Source organism: Leptosomus discolor, chromosome 13 (assembly GCF_034619465.1).
Source record: "Leptosomus discolor isolate bLepDis1 chromosome 13, bLepDis1.hap2, whole genome shotgun sequence".
Lineage (NCBI taxonomy): Eukaryota > Metazoa > Chordata > Aves > Leptosomiformes > Leptosomidae > Leptosomus > Leptosomus discolor.
The window spans coordinates 15,858,351-15,877,756 of NC_141403.1; the positions used below are offsets into that span (position 1 = coordinate 15,858,351).

The 19,406-nt window shown below is 45.8% G+C and overlaps 1 protein-coding gene across 2 annotated transcripts in view; it reads right to left on the reverse strand.

Annotated features, from left to right (window-relative positions):
* Positions 1-17,741, reverse strand: part of MTCL1 (microtubule crosslinking factor 1) — a 108,439-nt gene extending 90,698 nt beyond the window's left edge. For both annotated transcript variants that reach the window (XM_086472543.1, XM_086472542.1), the window contains exons 1-3: positions 16,875-17,741; positions 5,310-5,534; positions 3,650-3,808 (exon numbers count right to left, since the gene is read on the reverse strand). In XM_086472543.1, the coding sequence (XP_086328669.1) occupies positions 3,650-3,808; positions 5,310-5,534; positions 16,875-17,741 (1,251 nt within the window). The remainder of the gene's footprint in view (positions 1-3,649; positions 3,809-5,309; positions 5,535-16,874) is intronic.
* Between the last annotated feature and the right edge of the window lie 1,665 nt (positions 17,742-19,406).

Sequence of the window (19,406 nt, forward strand, 5' to 3'; positions counted from 1 at the left end):
AAAAGGCATCAGAGGGAGGCCCAAAACCAGTTGAAAAGTTCACAGGAAAAAAAAAAAAGAAAAAAAGAAAGAAAAAAGGGAAGAGTTGAAAAAGGGATATTGAAAAAGTTGGTGAATGTAATTGTGGGGAAAATAAAATAAAATTTAAAAAAAAAAAAAAAATCAATGAACCACAGCAGTGTAGCAGTTAGAGAAAACTGAAGCAGAAAAACTTAGTACAGTCAGTAAAATTAAAAAGTATTCAGAGAGAAAATGTTATTATCCCATGAAAGAAGTACCTTCAAAAGAATCAGTGGAAGTATTTCAGGCAAGAGTAGCAGAGTGATGAGCCTACACAGCGATAAACAAACAAAAACTGAAAAAAAATTAGGAAGCATTATGGGAAAGGAAAGTACCATATTATCTTTTGGCTAAGAGGACTGAAAAAAAAGGAAGTAGTGGCGTGATTAAGTAAAGTGAATGCCAGAGTGCTGATGAAGACATTCACAGAAGATTGGTGTCTAACTGAAAACATCACAATTGGATAAAATCCACAAGTATTGGTTAAAAATCTTTACTGATCCATATCTTAGCTCAAAAACACATCTCTAGAAAATGCTGCAAAAGGCTGGAGGGATGGAGCATGCTTACGGTAAGAGAAAGAATAAAAAGAAAGAGGTGGCATTATCCTAAACACCTGTAAGTGACTCACTGATGATGCGAGAGCTCCTTTTTGAAACAATGAGTGAAAACCAGAATATTTTCATGATGGGGACTACCTGGCAGACACCAGAACAAACCAAGAGTCTGGATGTGGTTTTGATAGATTATGCAAAAGCTTCTGAAAGCATGTCATGAAATGGGACTCCAGAAGCATCTGGAAGGGCATTAGCTACGACACAGCGGTAGAAGAGGAGATAAGAGCACTGTGAACAACATGGCAGGTGACTTCTTATCACCCTTCCTCTTTGTTGTAACTTTGCTTCTATAATTTGCAAAGCTGAGACTCACGGAGAAATGTTATTTAGTGACTAAAGAGGAAAGCCTATCTCATATCTACTTAATACAACAACTTCAAATTACACAGTCAGGAGGGGGCAAAAACTAATTTCCCAGTTAAAACTGCAAGGCTTTTTTGAAGGAAATAAGAATTTTATTTAGACGGAGCACGACTGTATGTATGTCACACCAAAAAAATCCTGTTAAAAGTATCACAGAAGACAGAAACAGGTACTGGGGTGAAAGAACACATAACAGCACTAAACATTGTAAATGTTAGGAATTCAAAAGATTATGATGAAAAAATGAAGGTGGCTTTAAAGAAAGAGTGCCTTCAGAGATGTGTACAATTCCTGAAGATATTTCAGCATGCAAAATACATTAAAGGTGATCGACATATACGCCACCCACTGCAGTGAGAAACTGGACCCGCGGGAATTGTACAGCAGGACAAAGCAGAAGTTAACACTGAATTAAGCAATAAACATGAACTCAGATGGGAGAAAATCTTTTTGTTCATCAGAGGATGGTAGAGGAAAAGGGCTGAGAATAGTCAAGAATATTACAGAGAATAAGCATACGGTGACAGTGAGCTACACCAGAGAGCGAATACTGACTAACTGGGTCTCAGGCAATGCTCCAGGACTGGATGGGAAAGACAGTCCTTCTAAGCGTCAGCCTTTAGACAGACAAGATGTATAGTCAGGGCGGATTGCAAAGCAGCTACATGGCCTTTGGGTCACTTTTCTCCTGATATGTAAAGCACCAGTTTTCCCACTGGCTTGTCTATAATACATTCCTTTAGAGCTCTGTACGCATCAAATGTTCTTAAAGAGGCATTGCTTCTGGTAGTGATTTGAACACATCTTGAGGCAAGAATACTTTTTTTTTCAGCAATGTCAACTATGTTGCAAACACAGACTTATCTGGCTCACATAGCACTGTGTTTCTCCAACTTCTGGCCCATCTGTCCTTGTGTGACCTGCTGAGAACCCAAACCTCTGTCTTCTCACCTACTGAGACCTTGTGAAATTCTGACTCCCAGAGAAACCACCACTCATGGTATGAAAAAACAGACTAAGTCATCTTCTACTACTACTACATCTTATGCCTTGCTCTGCCTCCTGATCAGCATGAACGCATCCCATCGTTCTACCTGCCATCTCCCCCTTTCCCTATCTCCTCTCCAGCCTTTGCCTCTTAGGAGGCAAAGTCTCCTTCCAAAGTAAGGGTACATTCACTTCGACTTGCAACGCAGCAGAGAGACAGTTGAGTTAGTTGGGCTGCCCTGCCCTGCTAGGCTGCAGCAACCTAAGAAGCAGGGTACATTCAGCCTGGTTAGAGCTAGCTTGAGTCTCCAGCACTGCTGGACCAGTTTCTTTCCCACGGCTCACCCAAGTTTACCTTCCCAAACTGCTTAATCCCAAAGACCATCAAGCAGTATCTAGTGGACCTGTGTGTTAATCAAGAACAAGCAATACCTTTGGTACTGTGGACGACATGGTATTTTTGTATGGAATATAGACTGCAGACCCTGTAACACGGTGTCATGTCCATTAAGCACAGCATTTGCAAATAACATTGAGAAAGAAGAACAGCTAAAACATCACGCAGACTTCATCTTTTGTGTCAGGCTCTCAAGTACTCTAAGCAACACTGATATGCACACCGGCTGATGATTGGTCCTGTTAGGTACAAAATGCTTCAAAACTCTTGCACTGGACTCCTCATGACCCAAACGCATGGAGAAATTAAATAGGGTTTGTCCTTATAAAACCGAGTCAGGCTTTGTGCCAGTTGACTCACAAGCATTGTTTGAAAGATTAAAATAACACATAATTACACCAGCTCTCTAAATCTGACCAGGGCTCAGAGGATAAATGCCTTTCCTCATTATGTTTAAATGCTCTATCTCAATCTGGTTTAAAACAGAGCAGAGGCTGGTAGCTGCCAATCTGCTGTACTGTTCAGAGACCAGAAATACCGCTACAGACCAGGATGTGGGCTCCGGCAAAGAGCCACGTTTAGTATTTGGCTTTCTTTTACTGTCCCCTGCTCCTCAGCCCATTCGCTTCCAAGGACTGTCACTTCACCCAGTAAGACGATGTGTCAGCTCCAATTGAAATGATCCCTTTTCTCAACAGACAGCGCTTCTGCGCCTGAAGTGCAATGTTATTTATACACTACAGACCACATTCCTGCTGCCTAGCTCACGCTGGTGGCTCCCACTGTCACCACTGAAGAGCACCAGCCAAAGCGGCGGCTTGCCTGTCTGAAGTATCCTCTCAGAGACGAGTTACGCACACCTCATTTGACTCTCAAATAGGTGGAAGTCCTAGCCTGCGTAAAGGAGAGCCGAGCTAGCTGGAGTCAAATCAAAGACAGTTTTGCTCCAGTAGGAAGAGAGGCTTTGAGGAGCCAGTTTAAAAGAGGACAGAAGCCCTGTGAGAAGCCCCAGGCAAAAGCCCCAGCATCACTCCTCTACCTCTCTAGTATTCTAAATTACCAACACATTTGGGACATACGATAACGGCCAGAAGACCTTTTGAGCAATTGTACAAGCAATATCAGTAGGTGTTTCATGTAAGAGTTAGTCTAAATTGCTTGCATGTCAAATTTCACATCTAACCCAGCAACACCGCTCTGCATGGCTTTCCCGACTATTTCTTACCTCTTTTAACTTGTCCAGCTCATTTTGCAGTGTCTGCTTGGATACTTCCACCTCAATAATTTGCTGCCGAAGGATTTCATTTTCATCTTCTGCTTTAACACGTTTCTCCTCCACGCTCTCCAGCTCGTGGTGCAGTCTGACAGAAACATCTTTGGCTACCTGGTCAGAAGAGCACAAACGCATGAAGAGGATCCATGAGGAGCAACAGCTACAGTACGTCTCCTACAGTAGGAAGCATATTACAACCCTACACAGCTGAGAAATTTTTTAATTCAATTATGAGACTGTTGAGGAAAGACTCCAAGCCTTCCAAGTACCAAAACGAATATTAGTTTCTAATAAAGAAATCAAAGATGAAAATATATTTGATTACCCATCTCCAGCTCCCTCTCCACATTATGCTAAGGCAATGTCATGAACAGCAGGAGGAAACAAGCAGATAACAAACCTGTACATCAAAGTCCCAGCATATTATGTCAATAGAACAAAAGACAAAGAATTGTGCTGTAAAGTTGACAGGTCATCGATCAAAGCCACATCCAGGCAGCAGTCTCATCCACCCAAATTTGCTGCTCTAGCAGCAATCACAAGTAGGCAAGACTGATATGAAAGCACAGAAATATATGCTAGCTTAGGTTTTCTGAGTCCAGCCTAACAAGAATAAATATTTACTCCAAAAACATTTGGAAAGGTGATTCATCACACAAAATGATGAATTACTGAATTACAACAATCAGCAAAATCAAAGCAAACAGACTAAAAACCCCTCAATATCTCTTTCACTCAAATCTATGTAAAAGATTTTTACTGAGTAACGTATAATTTCTATTATGATAAGGTTATAATTTGTTTTCTATCATAAAAGAGAAAATTAGGTCTAACGTTTTGAAAAGTTTGATGACTTGATATGTCACTCTCATTTCCACTACTGGGAACCAATCATTCCAGTTCGAGAAGGCTTTATGTTTTGCATTCCTGCAAAAAATGCTTAATAATTCTAGTGGTAAGCAGCCCTTCTCTACAGAAGATATTTGCAAAACAGCTACAAGATAGCAACATTAAGAAAGACGAGTAAAGCTAGATAAGCATTGCGCCTACATAAAGCCTAGCCTTCATGGAAACATTTCTAAAAAATACAAAAACTGTTTCAGTATGAACATAATTTTACAGGAATTTGTGTTTTCATAGGAATAGCATTGCCTTGCTAAAATATTATAACGGTCTGTTACTATTATAAGTAACTCATTAGGCACTAAGAAATGCAACTTGACTAGTTTTTTTCAGTTTTTTGGCATAAGCAAAGCAAGAAAAGGAAGGAAATGGCATGAATTGGGAAAAGCATATCAGGTTTTGTTTATACAGTTTAGCAAAGCTAAGGTTTTCAGTAAAACCAGTAAAACAAAACCCTTTAAATCTTTCAAATGCATAAATGTTACTTGACTGCATTTCTTTCATTTTGAATCCAAGCGCTTGTTTTTTTACTCACTAACACATCTTTTTATGACGATAAGCTGCATATTTGTTCTCCACTGCAGAAGAAGGAAATTGGTCCTGACGTTTGGAGAACTACTGCCTGTTTCACGTGTCACCCTCCCTTCCACTGCAGGGAGCCAAATCCCGGTCTGGTCTCTTTCACTGTGAATATGAATCTCTCACCCACCTTTAAATCTTGTTCCAGGCTCCTAATGAGCTCTCCATCCACATGGCCTGTCTGTGCAACTTTCAAGCTTTTCTGTTCCGCTTTCCTGAGACGATATTGCAGAATGCGGCAATTCTTGTTTGCCCGGTCCAGCTCTCGCCGTAGCTCCTGCAGCTGGTAAACATCTTCCTCTAAATAGCTGTCACGCATTTCTTCCATTTCAGCCCGAAGTTCATCCAGCTCATCCTGTAAGAAGTCAAAACAGTGCTCAATCATACCTCTAAATCTCACCCGTGGGAGCAAAATAGGAAACACACTCACTAGGATACCATATTAATGAAGTGATACAGATTGCAACATGCAGCTCCAGAAGTCATAGGAACAGAAGTTTTATCCCAACATTGACTAATTATGCTGAACTAAATTAACGAATACTTGTTATATTTCTTACAATTGGTTTAATAATTAAAAACAGACCAGATGCTTGTCTCCTGAAACTGGTAACACCTTCATTTTACCACCTCTAAATAAAATAAAAAGTGCATAATTCCTTGCCACTATCTGAACTGATTCCTTGCTTTATTTAGACTACATTAAACCTACTTAACCGGCACCTCAGCATCTCTGTGATGTGCCTTTTTAACAACCAGCACTTCCTAAGAATGAAACTGTCTCTTGAAAACATTAATGAATCTTTACACCAAATAGTAAACTGCTCCATACGAAAAACCTCTCCCATCTGAGCCTAGCACTGTGCACATGCTTAATGACAGATGGGCTGGGTGGGGGAGAAAGTGGGTTTCTGTTGTGTGCACACACATTTCAGTAACAGGACCACAGGGTCAAAATAAAACCTGTGCCTGTGGGAATAACCTGGTCATTCTTTTCCGGGCATCATGAACTGTCCCAATTCCACATTAAACCATGAGCGGCACACGCTCTCTAAAGTCAGATTTAAAGATTTGCAGCTGAACAGGATAAGCTCTCTCATTCCCATTTGTTTAATCTGTGCACGACTGAAGCTCCAGAGCTAAAACTCTTATAAAGGTCTTCCAAGCACAGGGCTACAAGCCATTAAATACTGTGCGAGAGGAAATCTATGACTCTGCTAACTTTGAACATTGGGGACAAAAAAAAAAAAAAAAAATCAAGAAAAAGAGCCAGGAGGAGAATATTTGAAATGAACTATTAATTTTTAAATTGTTTTCTTTAAAATTGCATTTGATATTATAAAACCCAAATTTTCTGCGAAAACATAGCTTAATTAAGATTCAAGGAGAACTTGCACCAGGGCTAGCTGCACTGTCACCTCACTTCGGATCTGCAAATGACACTTGCAATACCAAGGATGGCTGGAGAATATCTTACACTTGTATCAGATGGAGAAGACATTGCTATGGAGTTAGCTCCTGTGACAGAGCCCCCCACCCCCCAGGCTGTACCATCACTGTCCAGTCCCTTCATGAACATGTCTGCCTACATCCCCCTGGTAGTCCTCTCAACCATTGCCCATTCCCATGGCCTAACTGGATGGATAGTTGTGTTTCTTCCTGTATTCATCTTGCTCCACTGGAGCTTTAGTAACAAATGAGGGACAGACCTTGTCTTTGAGCACAGTCCTGACCAAAGGAAGACATGTCGAACTTCTTCAGCCTAGTTAGCATAGTTATGTTAGAATTATAGTGTTGTTCCTACCAAAATCCCATCCACGTATAAAAACTCCAGTGTTTACACAGCTATGTTTTAACTTCAGTTAGTTGAGCCAGCATAAGGCTTCTTATTTCCAGAATGACCACTCTGAGCTCAGCAGAGTTTGCTCCACCAGTACAGTCCTCCCAAGGCTTTACACCATTCTCCCTAGATGCTCAGAAATGACAAGACATGTTTTCTCACAAGCCTATTCTATCACTATACATTCTCAATATACTCAGATTTTTGCTGCAGGGGCATCCTGCCCCACAGTCTCCCTGGGAGTAGGATATCTCCCTGCAGGAGTAGGATATTTGTGTGGATGGAGAAGCTCAAGGGTTACTCCTCAGTGAGCTGGATCATGCTCATGCCATACACTGTGTATGCATAGTAACAGAAGTTACCCTTGCAGCAAAGACATCCTCAGAAGTTGCAAATACATTAATTAACCACAAAGAGCAAACTGCGAGCAAGCAAACGCATTCTGCACACCAAATCCAACAGGATTCTTTCAAAATGACTTATGGTTCAGAGCCTATCTGCTCCTCAGGGTATAGCCAAATGCTCTGGCCAACACTCTGGTGAAGTTTTGATAAATAATTGATATTTTTAAAAAGAAAAACATAGCAACATATGCTTGAGTGAATTGGGGAGTAGACCTGTTTTTCTTTTAAGGTACACACTTTTTCACTATGTTTCACATTTATAGACCCATTCAAGAGGTAAAATGAAAGTGTACCCAGTAAAGATGGAGATGCAGAATAAAATGTCAAGGTTTTAGAGACGTGTTAGAGAGGAGCAGTGGCTTTTGAACCTAAGAAAAGGAGTACATGTTTGTGTTACCAGTTTATTAACTATGTATTTTGGCCAGGATACTCATGCCAAAAGTACAGTCTTTACCTGTGAGAGCTAATACAGCCCTCTGGGATGAACAGTACCAGAGTTATTGCTTAGGGCTGTCTACAGACTCAGGAGTTGAATCTACTTCAACTAGATTTAAGTTCAATTTACTTTTTAATATCATCTTCAGAATGATACTGTTAGATTAATAATTTGGTTGCAAATTGAGAATTTTGAAATACAAATCCACAATAAAGGAAAACATCCATCATCACCAAATTAATGGGAGATGGTTTATAATCTGATGTTTATATTAAGAACTAAGCAACGGCTTTTGTGTATTAAGCAGCCTGCAAAGGGCAATTAGAATGTTATTGCTCATCTCTTAAACTTCCTTCTTATCTATATCAGGTTTTGGACTGATATATCCAGTTGGTTTCTAAAGACAAATAATCCACAATATTTGACTTCAAAGCATTTTCTACAATGAAATTTGCAAAGTGAAACTCACATAATTTTCAACAGTTATCCCATTGAAGCGGAGTATTCACAAATTCTCTCAGTGGGCACTGAAGCTCTCCCAGACTTAAGAGTCACTGTCTCCAGTGGGGACTTGAATCAAATGTCCTTCTTCCTACCAAAGAAGTTTCCCATAGGGCTGCAGGCTTTGGCATGAGCTATATTTCAGGAGATAGGCCTGTCTTTTATCTCTACGGAAACGGAAGTTTTCTCAATCTCCCTTAACAGCACAACTCTGACTTCATAAGTCTGTGATTTTTTTGTTGTTGTTATGCTTGCCTCTGGTTTTGGTTTTAAATGCACAGTTTGCTTCTCTCTAGTGTAGTTTTGCAGATAAACTAAAATTTAGGATATGATCAAGAAAGTGATACTTTAAAACCTCACACATTCTCCTCTCACTTTTTTTTTTTTTTTTTTTTTTTTACTTAACTGAGCTTGTTTTCCACACTTAATTTTTTTTCTACTCCCAAAACTGTCATATAGAAATCAGTGTCACGACCCCTTGTATTTAGGAATACAATGTCCTTTGGATGAGCTAAAACATGGCAACATCCATGCAAACACAATGAGGGCACAAACAATTTTGACCGTAGAAGGAGCAGAAACCTCGCTGTACGGGCTGCGCGCAGCGCCAGCCTACTTTCTGCTGTATTACTGCAGTGACTGGGGCTTGGATCTACGTAGTCTGTCCAGACTAGGGAGGAAAAATCCAAACGGGACAGATTAAACCTTTTTGAGTAGCAAGATGAAGTCCTACTTTGATATATTCAAAATATATATACAGGAGCATGTCACCTCTGAAACGCCAAAATATAGGAAAATGATACATGGTTCAGATTGTGTGACAGCACACAATTATGGACACTGGGACAATCTTCTACCAGTTAAAGACATAATCTTGCTCTCGATACAGGCCACAAAACCACTGGCAAGGGTTTAGATGCTTCCAGTTCATAACAGCTTGTTCGCCTTGGTAGGTACCTGTGATTCTGCCGTAGATGCTGAAACTTTGCGTTAGCAACTCCTAAGTCAGAGCTGTTACAATTACACCTACAAAACCCGGACAACTTAAGCTGCTAAAGCGATGTGTGCACACAAAATGGCAGAAGCTAAGTTAAAGAGCCAGGGAAGTGGAAATCACAGCTGAAACTATGATGGTCCTACTTACTAAACTGGCAAGCCTACCTCTTTGAAGGAAAACATGTCAATCATTAGTGAAATCAAAGGTAAATGCAGCAAAGCCAGAATCTAGAAAACCCCAACCTCAGTAGTTCACAAAAAAGATGCTTTGGCTGCGAGGCACTTGGAAATAGTAGATAAACCAAATCCCTGATTTCATTAAAATGAATTGTTCTTTTACTATTATTATTATTGTGAGTAAGAATTGGAATGCTTTCTTTCAGGAGGTATTGAGCTCCATACTGTGGACTTTAGTATTGTAAAACTGAAGAAAGAGATCAGAATAAGCACTTAAAAGTAATTAAAACAAACAAGTAAAGCGGCCATCCCTCTTTGTGCATCTAAAAAATGGAGAGCCTGCTCCCTTCCTTAAACAGGGAGGACCTGCTCCAGCATCCCAAAGTGGCAATTGAAACTGGGAGGTTAAGTGCTATCATAAGAACCTTCACTTCGCTGTACATTCCTGTAGGGGACGAAGCCTCCTCTTGATCCCTTTTAATTTAACGGTAATTACATTATTACTTTCAGTAAGAACAGCACCAGGCAGAGAGTCCTGGAAGAAAGAATATTGTTTAGGAAAAAGCCGCTTTTCTTTCCAGATTTCATCCTAGTCATCAGACAGAATAAATGGAAGTGTAGGAAAGAAACTGGCAGCTCTTTCCAAATTTGCAGTAGAAATCCAAGTCGCTCCTGCTCCCGAGTCTAACCGCTCGTGGTTCCAATGTTTCCCAAATGACTTCCTAAAGGCCAGCTATTTGGGGTCTAATAGGGATCACTCATCCGAGATATGTGGGGTGGCTGTATGAACACAGGGCCACACCAAAATAGCTGCTCCGTTTGCAGGATTCCCCTCGACTTCAGTGCAAAAGCAACAGAATTAGGATTCACTGTTTCCCTGTCAGTCTGCCAAGCCAAGGCAAATTGGCTGAAAGGGGAAAGCCTGTGTGCAATTTACATTGCTGCATAGCCCAAATATACACCCATGGTGTCATTCCACATCTGTACCGTGCAAATTGAAGACTTGGCTGTCAGGAGCAAAGCCATTACCTCATTAGTACCTTTGCTGATGTCATGTGTGTTTATTATTGATTTACTTTATAATGAAGTATAATTAAGCGTAAATTATAGGAATATGCCTTGTTTAGGATTCTTGGGAGAAAAAAAAAAATAAAGGAGAGAGAAAAAGCGTCAGGCCATGTGGCTATTACACTAAGCAAGCCATACTTCATATGAATCATTCCCACTGAAGCGGCCGGGAACAGTTGCACAACCGATGGGCTGTGCCTACCCGGCCAGTCTGGTTGAGACCCATAATGAGGTTTGAAAGTAAATTTTCCAATCATCCCCACCAACTGCGCACTCATTCAGCCCACAGATCACGCAAGAACTGGATTTCTTCTGAAATAAAATAAAGAGACCTATGCTCCAAGAGCGCACCAAATGGGCTCCATTACCCTTGAGTCCTCCGGACAACGGTAAAACACATGCGTGATGGGGATGCTCCATTCAAGGGGCAAGACTAAATACAGCCCAAAGACAGACCCCTAAACTGCATGTAAAGACAGAGGTGGGGGCATCAGCACCAGTTGTGCCTAGGCCAGCCTGCTGATCTACCCTCACTGAGCTGATAATTACTGGCTAATATAGAAAAAAAAAGCCCTTAACTCAGAGTGTGAATAGAGAATAAGAACTGGAACCCAACCACAGGTCAAAAACAAAAAAAGGAATGTTGGAAATTACTATTAGGGAGAAATTTCATGCAGAAAATAGCATAAAAGGTGTATGGATACTGAATTCATTACTATGCATTTACAGTTACGTATATTAGCAAACTGAAAGTCTTTAGGATCCAGTGAATTAGAACACACCAGTGTCCAGAAATCATATACTAACTGGGAAGCATCTGCAAACTTGGAAGACAAAAATGTACAAAACCAGTAACTGTACAGTATTTAAGAAAATGCAAATGAAGGATGAAATTCAATTGTCCATGTAAAAAATGTGAGTGTTTATTAATTTAGCCAAGTCATATTTATAGATTATGCCAGTACTTTTTTCTAAATAGAAGGTTATTTAATATAGATTAAATCAAATGAGGGGAGAGTGAGGAAGGGAGAAGAGGTGGAAATTACTGTGGGGAGCTGCTATTCCACTGGCAAATCCAGAACTTCTAGAAAGTCCTTGATAAATCTAAGATTCACGAACTGTGATTTTACGTAATCTCTGTTTTTGTATTTTAAATATCTCAAACTGCCTGTATGTAGGAGATGCTGCTGCTGCTGCTGCTGCTAAGGAATAAACACATCCCCCATATCACTTTACAGCAGAACTGCAGTAGCAGTAAATATGCTCTAAAAGGCTTCAGTTGGGAAGAAAGCAACAACCACTATTTTTGCCTCTTGCAAAATATGTTAATTAACTTAAAGTCCCTGGGCCCCTGATATTATTGTTTGGCTCTCAAATCAAACTACAAGTCACGCACCGATCCAACATTGTTGAAGCTTGTGCACAAAAGATGAGAACTGAAAAACTGTAGGACTGTGAGCACCTGTTGACTTCAGGGCTGGTTTAAGTTTGCAGGATCCAAGAGCAGGAGCAGCGTCTGGCGGCTTTTCTGCTTCATTCAAGCATTAGCCCCAGCATTGTTTCACCACGCTTCCTCGACTGGGGCAGTGGAAGCCGTTGGAGCAATCATCTGCCTGGTGCAGCCTTGATACCCTCTATTGAGGGCCGCCAAGGGAAACCCCTGCCTGGTGCCTCCCACAGCTAATCCCCTCCAGGCAGCGCAGGGTTGATGGGGACACAGTTGGCGCTAACAAGGCACATGGACTCGCTGTTCTTCCCCAGAGTGACATCTCCCTCCGACAGCTGACCGTTCCTGCTGCTGAGCCTGGCCATGCAGGTTTTGTGCCCCAGGCAGGGTTACCGCCTCCGTTCTTTTCGGGACAGGCAGTCACCAGGTGGGAAAGGCAGCGTGTCAAGCAGAGATGGGCCGAGCTTTGTTTTGCTAACCCCAGTAACCCTCACTAAGCGGGAAAAAAAAGGGTCCCGTCGCTTCACATCATTTTTGCTCCGCAAAACCCTTTGACATGCACAACTCCCTGCAGGTTAATAAATGAAACGGTGGTATTACTCCTCACGGGTTGGTCTCAAGCCTACGGTCTGGAAGATCTACAGTTTCAATGGAGGTGAGAAATACAGTGTAACCTCATACAACATGCATGGTGATTTTAAACAAAAGTGAATGTCCTTTAGATGTATCAGAGTGGAACAAGGGGCCTGGAGCAGTCCCTTATTCAATTTATATCCACTATATGTCACAGGTAAAAATGAATATACAAAGAATAAAGACAAAACAAGACAAAACAAGATGATTATCTAATAAATCCCAAGATAGTTTAGAAAATATTTTTGTGCTAGTCCAACACTGTAGCAGCATTTCTGGCGTGCTGAACTTGTACCAACACACACACAAAGAGAAGGCCCCATAAAGCAATGCAGAGCAAGCAGCAGTTTTGTTTTAAGGGCTCTACAAAGTGTTACACCTCACGTAGGAGGCTGCTTTCACATTGTGGCCATGAAGGATGTAAAGAGAAAAGGGGTGTGTGTCACAACTAAAATACCACTGCTGTTTCTGCTAGTGTGCTTAATTAAAACAGTCTAAATTAAACTTTGGCTGAGACCAAGCAAGAACATTTTTAATTGCGAAAAATTTGAGCTCTCTTCCTTAGGATCCCTCACTCTTTAGAGGGCTCTACACCACAAAGAGCTTCTTTCAAAGTTTCCCAGGGACTTGCATAGTGCATGACGCTTCTCCATGCGCTGGACACTTTAAAGCAACCCTGAAAAACAACCACTTCTGTGGGCAGCATCTTGCTATTACGAACAGGACTGGCTAGCAGTAACTAAAACTTTACCTTCCACTAGCACTTACTGATGACCTCCTGGCTCCACAGAGTCAGTCACCATGACATAACTTCTCTTAGACATCAACAAATACATGATACCTTTTAAATGCTGTTAAATGCTGCTGTAGTATTACAGTCTTCCCCCACAGGTAACTGAAATAAGGCTACACAAGAAATATATGAAACTGAAATCAATGATGAAATTTCACAGTGGCAGTAGAAGAGAGGCTTCTCAATGTAAACACTTCTCCTCAGCCACTTCACCCACAGGCTTAACTTTACAGATCGTTGGTCACTGCTGGAGCCAAAGTCTCATCTAGGGTAAAATCAGAGTCCCTGGAAATACATCAGATGGTAAATTGATATCAGGCTGAGACCTGGCTTACAGCGTATGAAGTCTGAGGCATTTGCAGCACAATAGTCTTCTCTGCACAGGCTTCCATGGAGCATTCCGAGAGACTTTGTAGCATTTCTTGAGTAGAAACAAAAACAAATAATTGTGTTTGGTTTGTTTGTTTGGTTTTGTTTTTTTTTTTTTTTCTGGTAGCCCTTTAATCTCCACTAATCTTTAGCACTAAGTCTATGTATATGTGTGTACATATATACACTATGTTCTATAACCTGTGTTCCAGACACACAAAAGATACATGAAAGACCTTCCTATGTGAAAGATACATTTCCCTGAAACACGCTTTAAAATTATGCGTGCTTACTGTTGCGCTCCAGCTGCAGGGAGGGATAAGGAGGAGTGAGAACTACAGAATTCGGCATACGGCCATGCTCAGGAAATTAACAGTTTCTTCTGGGATTTATCTAATCATTTGACTATTTACAGCTGACAGCTTCCCTGTTGTCCCTTAGCTCCCTCCAGTTAAAGGGGAAACACAGCTTGCTCCAACACCAACCAAGAGAACTGCACTGTAAAAAATGCAAGGAACAAACCCACAAGCTAACAACTCAGGCAATGCTGTGGTTTTAATTTGCAGAAGGGTTTTATAAGTTTCCCTAGAAAAGGAAGATGAAGTTTGGGAATTCTCATAACTTTTGTGCCACTGGGCTGTTTCCAACCCGCTTAAGAGAGGAGTGGAACTGCTAAGAATTCATGGACCCAGGTGACCAAGGAGAGGAGACAGAGTGTGTTCTCATTTCCCTCAGAAGAGGTGACAGTGTGAGCTCGTGGCCTTCCAGGCACCAGGACATGCCCACTGGAAGTCAACTGATACACAGAGCCCCAAGAAACCAGTCTGTGTTATCCCATGGGTATCAGAAATACTTGTAGCCTGAAAAAGTCATAGTCCAAACCAAAGAGGAGTTGGGACACAATTGCTGTAGATGATGGAGACATCAATGTGAGAGACCTGAAGATACAGTTGCACAGGATGAGAAGTTTGAAATGATGTAGAATGAAGTTCTTTACCTAGGACTTGCCGTCAGGTCCCGTGGTCAGAAAGTCTGTAAGGTGGGACACCCTAACAGTGGTCAGTCCTAGACAATTCAGACATTCAGACAAACTTTTTCCTTCCCCCCCCCCCAGTTTCCCATAGTTAAAAAGCACTTTCAAGATGAAACAGGAGGCTTAACACATTCTTTATAATGGGTTAAAGTTTAAGTACTATGGTTGTACAAATCCTGTAATGCAGAGAGATGCTCCTGGGCTTTTGGCCTCCATGACTTCTGACAGCAATGCCAGTTTGCCTACTCCTAAAGCAACTCCTGTTACAAAGGCTGATTTCATTACAGTTTCTGGGCTGTCAAGTAGAACAGAAGCTTCTGATAAAGGTTCTCTATGCTGCTCATCATTTTATAGACTATTACATTTCCCTAACACACTCTGCAGTTTCCCATCCAATGAGTGCTATAAAAGCTTAGCTATGCGCCAATAACTTTTATTGGTCTAGTTCTGTATTATCCTTTTCTAGATGACCAGCAGTGCCCACAGAAATTCAGGTACACCCACTGATCTGTGTAACAGCTGCAGATCTATAAAACACTATAATATTTTCTTTGTTATTCTCTGTTCAGTTCCCACTGAAATCTAACATAATTTTTGCTTGCAGTTTCACATCGAGCAGAGATTTTCATTGCTCCTCTCATGATGCTCCCGAGTTAACACAACACATTTAAAACCCAGAAAAGTGCATACTCAGTCCTTCTCCTCTCCAAGTGCTTCAGATGGTCAATATTGAGATTTATTTCCCATCCTCTGCCTTCATCTTTGACTCATTCTTCAGAGGTTAAGTCTACAATTAAGTTCTGTCTAGTCTTTGCTGCGCTTGACTTAAGATAAAAAAAAACCCTTAATGTCATCTGAAAATTTTGCTGTATCATTGCTCGTTTCTTTTTCCAGTTCATTAAGCAGCACCAGACCCAGCAAAGAACCTTGCAGCACCCCTGCAGTTAACCTTTTCCTGTGCTGAACATAGTTTCTTGTCCCTTAGCCAAAACCCCTTAACAAGCCCAGTCCACACCTTTACGCTTCCCTCCCCAGGTTATACCCAACTCCAGTCCTCATCAGAGCAAAACTCCCATGGATTTCCATGGTCATTTTGCTTGGCAACAGGGGTTTCTAAAAATCAGGGAACAGAGACTGTTCTCACCAGCAGCTGAGTCAAATGGTACAGTAGCTGCAGTTACATGATTATCTCAGTTTCTCTTATTTATAGATCTTTATGGATGTGGCCTCTTTGCTGTGCCAGAAGATCAGATTGTAAGTGCAAGTCCAAAGGTTCCTGCAGGTCAATCCAGCTCAGAGCATGCCTGAATTTAGCTCTTCTGTTTCTCTGAGGATGAACGCACATAAATGTACTTTTCTACCTGTACAAGGATGCACTGACACTTTTTATTGCTGCTCTTGTTATTCTATTAGTAATTCACAACGAGCGGCTTCACTTTCCCGTGATAAAGTGATACAATAAGCAGCCAACATAATGCTGTCATCCTTTCCACATCAAACGAGGGAACCGGTTTCTTTGGCGTTTCTTAAAGGGCGATACTGAGGAAAACAGTTCCTGGAAAGCAAGGTCTTGCTAACCAGTAGAGTGTTTGCAGTGCTTTAGAAAGACTTGGGCTTTGCTGAGCTACCACCACGCCAACCAAACGTAACATCGCCACCGTACATGTTGCACCGGACTTCATCCAGCCTCCACAAACTGGGCTTTTGCAGGGAGCCGTGACCACCCGCTGAAGTCCCTTACCTGCCCCTAAGCCGTGCCACGGCCCCGCTGTGCGGGGCAGCGCCGAGGCTCCCGGCCGGCTCCCCCTGCCTCGATTTCTCTCCCGCGGGAGCAACTGGGCATCGGGTCCGTCGGGGGCGGGGGGTCCCACGGGAGCGCGAATGCGCCCGCCACCCCCGGCGCGGGGGCAGGAGGGGGCTGCGCCGGCACCGCTGCCCGTGCCTCTGCCTCCCCCTTCCCTTCCCTCCCCCGGGCCGGGCTCCGCGGGCGATGCTCACCTTGAGGTACTCGTTCTCCGAGCGCAGCTCCTCCACCTCCCGCAGCAGCTCCTCCGGGGCCGCCGCCGCCGGCTCCCCGCGGCTCGGGGCTCGCCCCCCGCCCGGGGCCGCGGGCAGCGGATCCCCGCGGGGGCCGGGGGGCGGCGGGGCTCCGCGCCCGGGGCCGGGGCGGGTCGGCTCGGCGGCGGCGGGCTGGGCGGCGGGCGGCTCCCGCTCGCGGTCGCTGGAGCCGGTGCCGGACTCGGCGTCGCTGCTGGCGGCCGGGGCCAGGCGCTGCTCGTCGGAGAGCGGCTCGGAGGGGCAGTCGGAGAGGTCGGAGCTGCTGTCCGTGTGGCCGACGCGGGCCAGCGCCGCCGCCGCATGGCCGCTGCCCGCCGCGGCGCCCCGCTTCCCCTTCCTACCCTTGCCGGGCGGCGGGGCCGCCTCGCCACCGGGCTGCCGCCCCCCGCCCCGGCCGCCGGGGCCCGGCTCCGGACCGCGGGCCGCCCGCTTGGCGCAGGGGGCGGCCTTGGCGCCCGCCCTGCCGGCGGCGGCGACGGTGGCGGCCTTGCCCCCCGGTGCGGCGGCGGGGCGGCGGGAGAGGCGGCCCGGCGCCGCCAGGAGCCCCGCGGCCGGCGGGTGGGCGCCCGGGTGCGGCGACGGGGGTGCCCGGCCGGGGAGGCCGGGGGACTTGGGGGGGGCGGGCGGCGGCTTGGCGGCGGCGCGGGCGTGGAGGTCCTTGACGAAGGGTCTGGCGGGCGACGGGGCGCGGTGCAGCCTCTTCTTCTCGGCGTGCGGGTGGTGGTGGCCGGGCGAAGGAGGCGGCGGCGGCGGCCGCAGCGCGTCGCCGGGCCCCGGGACGGGGCCGGGGCCGTTCAGCGCCTCCATGGCGCGGGCCGGGGGCGGCGGGGCGGCAGCGGCGGCCGCGGGGGCGCCCGGCGGCGGCAGGAGCGGCGGTCCCCGCGGGGCGCAGCGGCAGGACGGGCAGCCTCCTCCAGCCTCCCCGCTCGCTCTCTCATCACTTCTGCTTCTCCCAGCCACAGCCCTCACACTTTTCTTTCCCGATCCCCCTCTTCCTGCGCCCCCACCCCCACCTCCTCCTCCTTCTCCTCCTCCTCGCCGCTCTCTCCCAAACTGATTTGTTTCAATAAAACGAGCCGAAATCCCCCGGTGGCAGCCGTCTCCTCCTCCTCCTTCTCCTTCCCCTCTCTGCCTGTCTCAGCTTGATGCAGCTCAAGTTGTGATGCAGCCCAAAAAAAAACCCCTCCTTTTCCCCTCAATCTGAGGCAAAGGCGTGTTGCCCGGCTACCTTCGCCTCCACTTGCAAGCCCCCGCTCAGCCCACCGGCGCCGCTACCCCCATGGCTCCCCGCTGCCCCCGATCCCGGCTCCGGCCCCGGCCGCCGCCGCCTCCGCCCGGCTCCTGAAATAGCCCCGCTGCTGCCGGGGCCGCTCCGGCGCGGCGCTGCCCGCCTGTGCGCAGGATCCGCCCCCTCTGTCAGCGAGCCAGGCTGCTCTCCCTGCAAACTACTTTCCTCGCACGCTTTATTATAGGGACACCTCCGCCCGCCGCTTCCTATCAGAAAGCCTCATCTGGGGAGAAATTTTGATTTCCTAGCCGTGAGCCGTATAGCGTTCCCCGTGTGTTTTTTGTTGTTTTGTTTTCTCCGAGTTAAGACTTCGTGAAAACCCTCTCTCCAGAGACTGGCAGCCACAAAACAACATCCACCGCATTATCCCTTTGCTCAAGGCAGACACAGGTTCACCCAGAGAGGCAGGGCTGAGCATCGGAGGGAATCGGCAAGTTCCTGGCTGGGGCTAAACTACAAAAAGCACGGACTCATCCTCTCGGAGCGCGGGGATATGAAATGACAGCCCTGCCATTCGCACAACACCCGGAGAGTCAATGAAAGGGCGGAGAGGCTCAAGCGTGGGAGCGTTGCGCAGCCCGACGGGTCGAGCCGAGCAGCAGCAGCAGCACCCGGGATACTTCTGGCTCCGCTCGGGCACAGCGGGACCTTGGACAAGCCGCGGTGGCTCCTTTCATCTGTCAGCCCAAGGTGGCAAACGCGTGCTTAGCTCTCGGAGTCCCTGGGAGGCTCAAGTCATTCCCGTGTGAACGGCAGCGGCTGCAGCGCGCCCCGGGGGAGGGCAGTCCCGGGGGTCTGGGGCGGGCAGCGCCCTGGGGCGCTCCGGTCCCCCGCTCCGCTCCTCCGGGCTCACGGTGTCACCCCGAAGGGCAAAAGCCCCAGGTTCTGCTGGAGCCTGAGGGCACCGGGCACCATCACTGCGGCAGCCGGGGTGGCCGAGGTGAGATGGGCTGGGGAAGGGCCGAGGCCCCTCGTCCCGGTAAACGAGGGGAAAACGGATTTACCCTGCCGAAGAGCAGCACCGCTGCTGCCGCACGAGTATGCAACAGGTGGTCCTTCTTTTGCAAAGGCTGCAGAGGTGGAAAAATTAATGCTCGAGTCAGAGCTGTATTTGCAGGCCTCCGGGAGCCCGGAGCAGCTCCCCAGCACCGCCCCGGGCAGGCGGCGTGGGCAGCGCCCGCCGG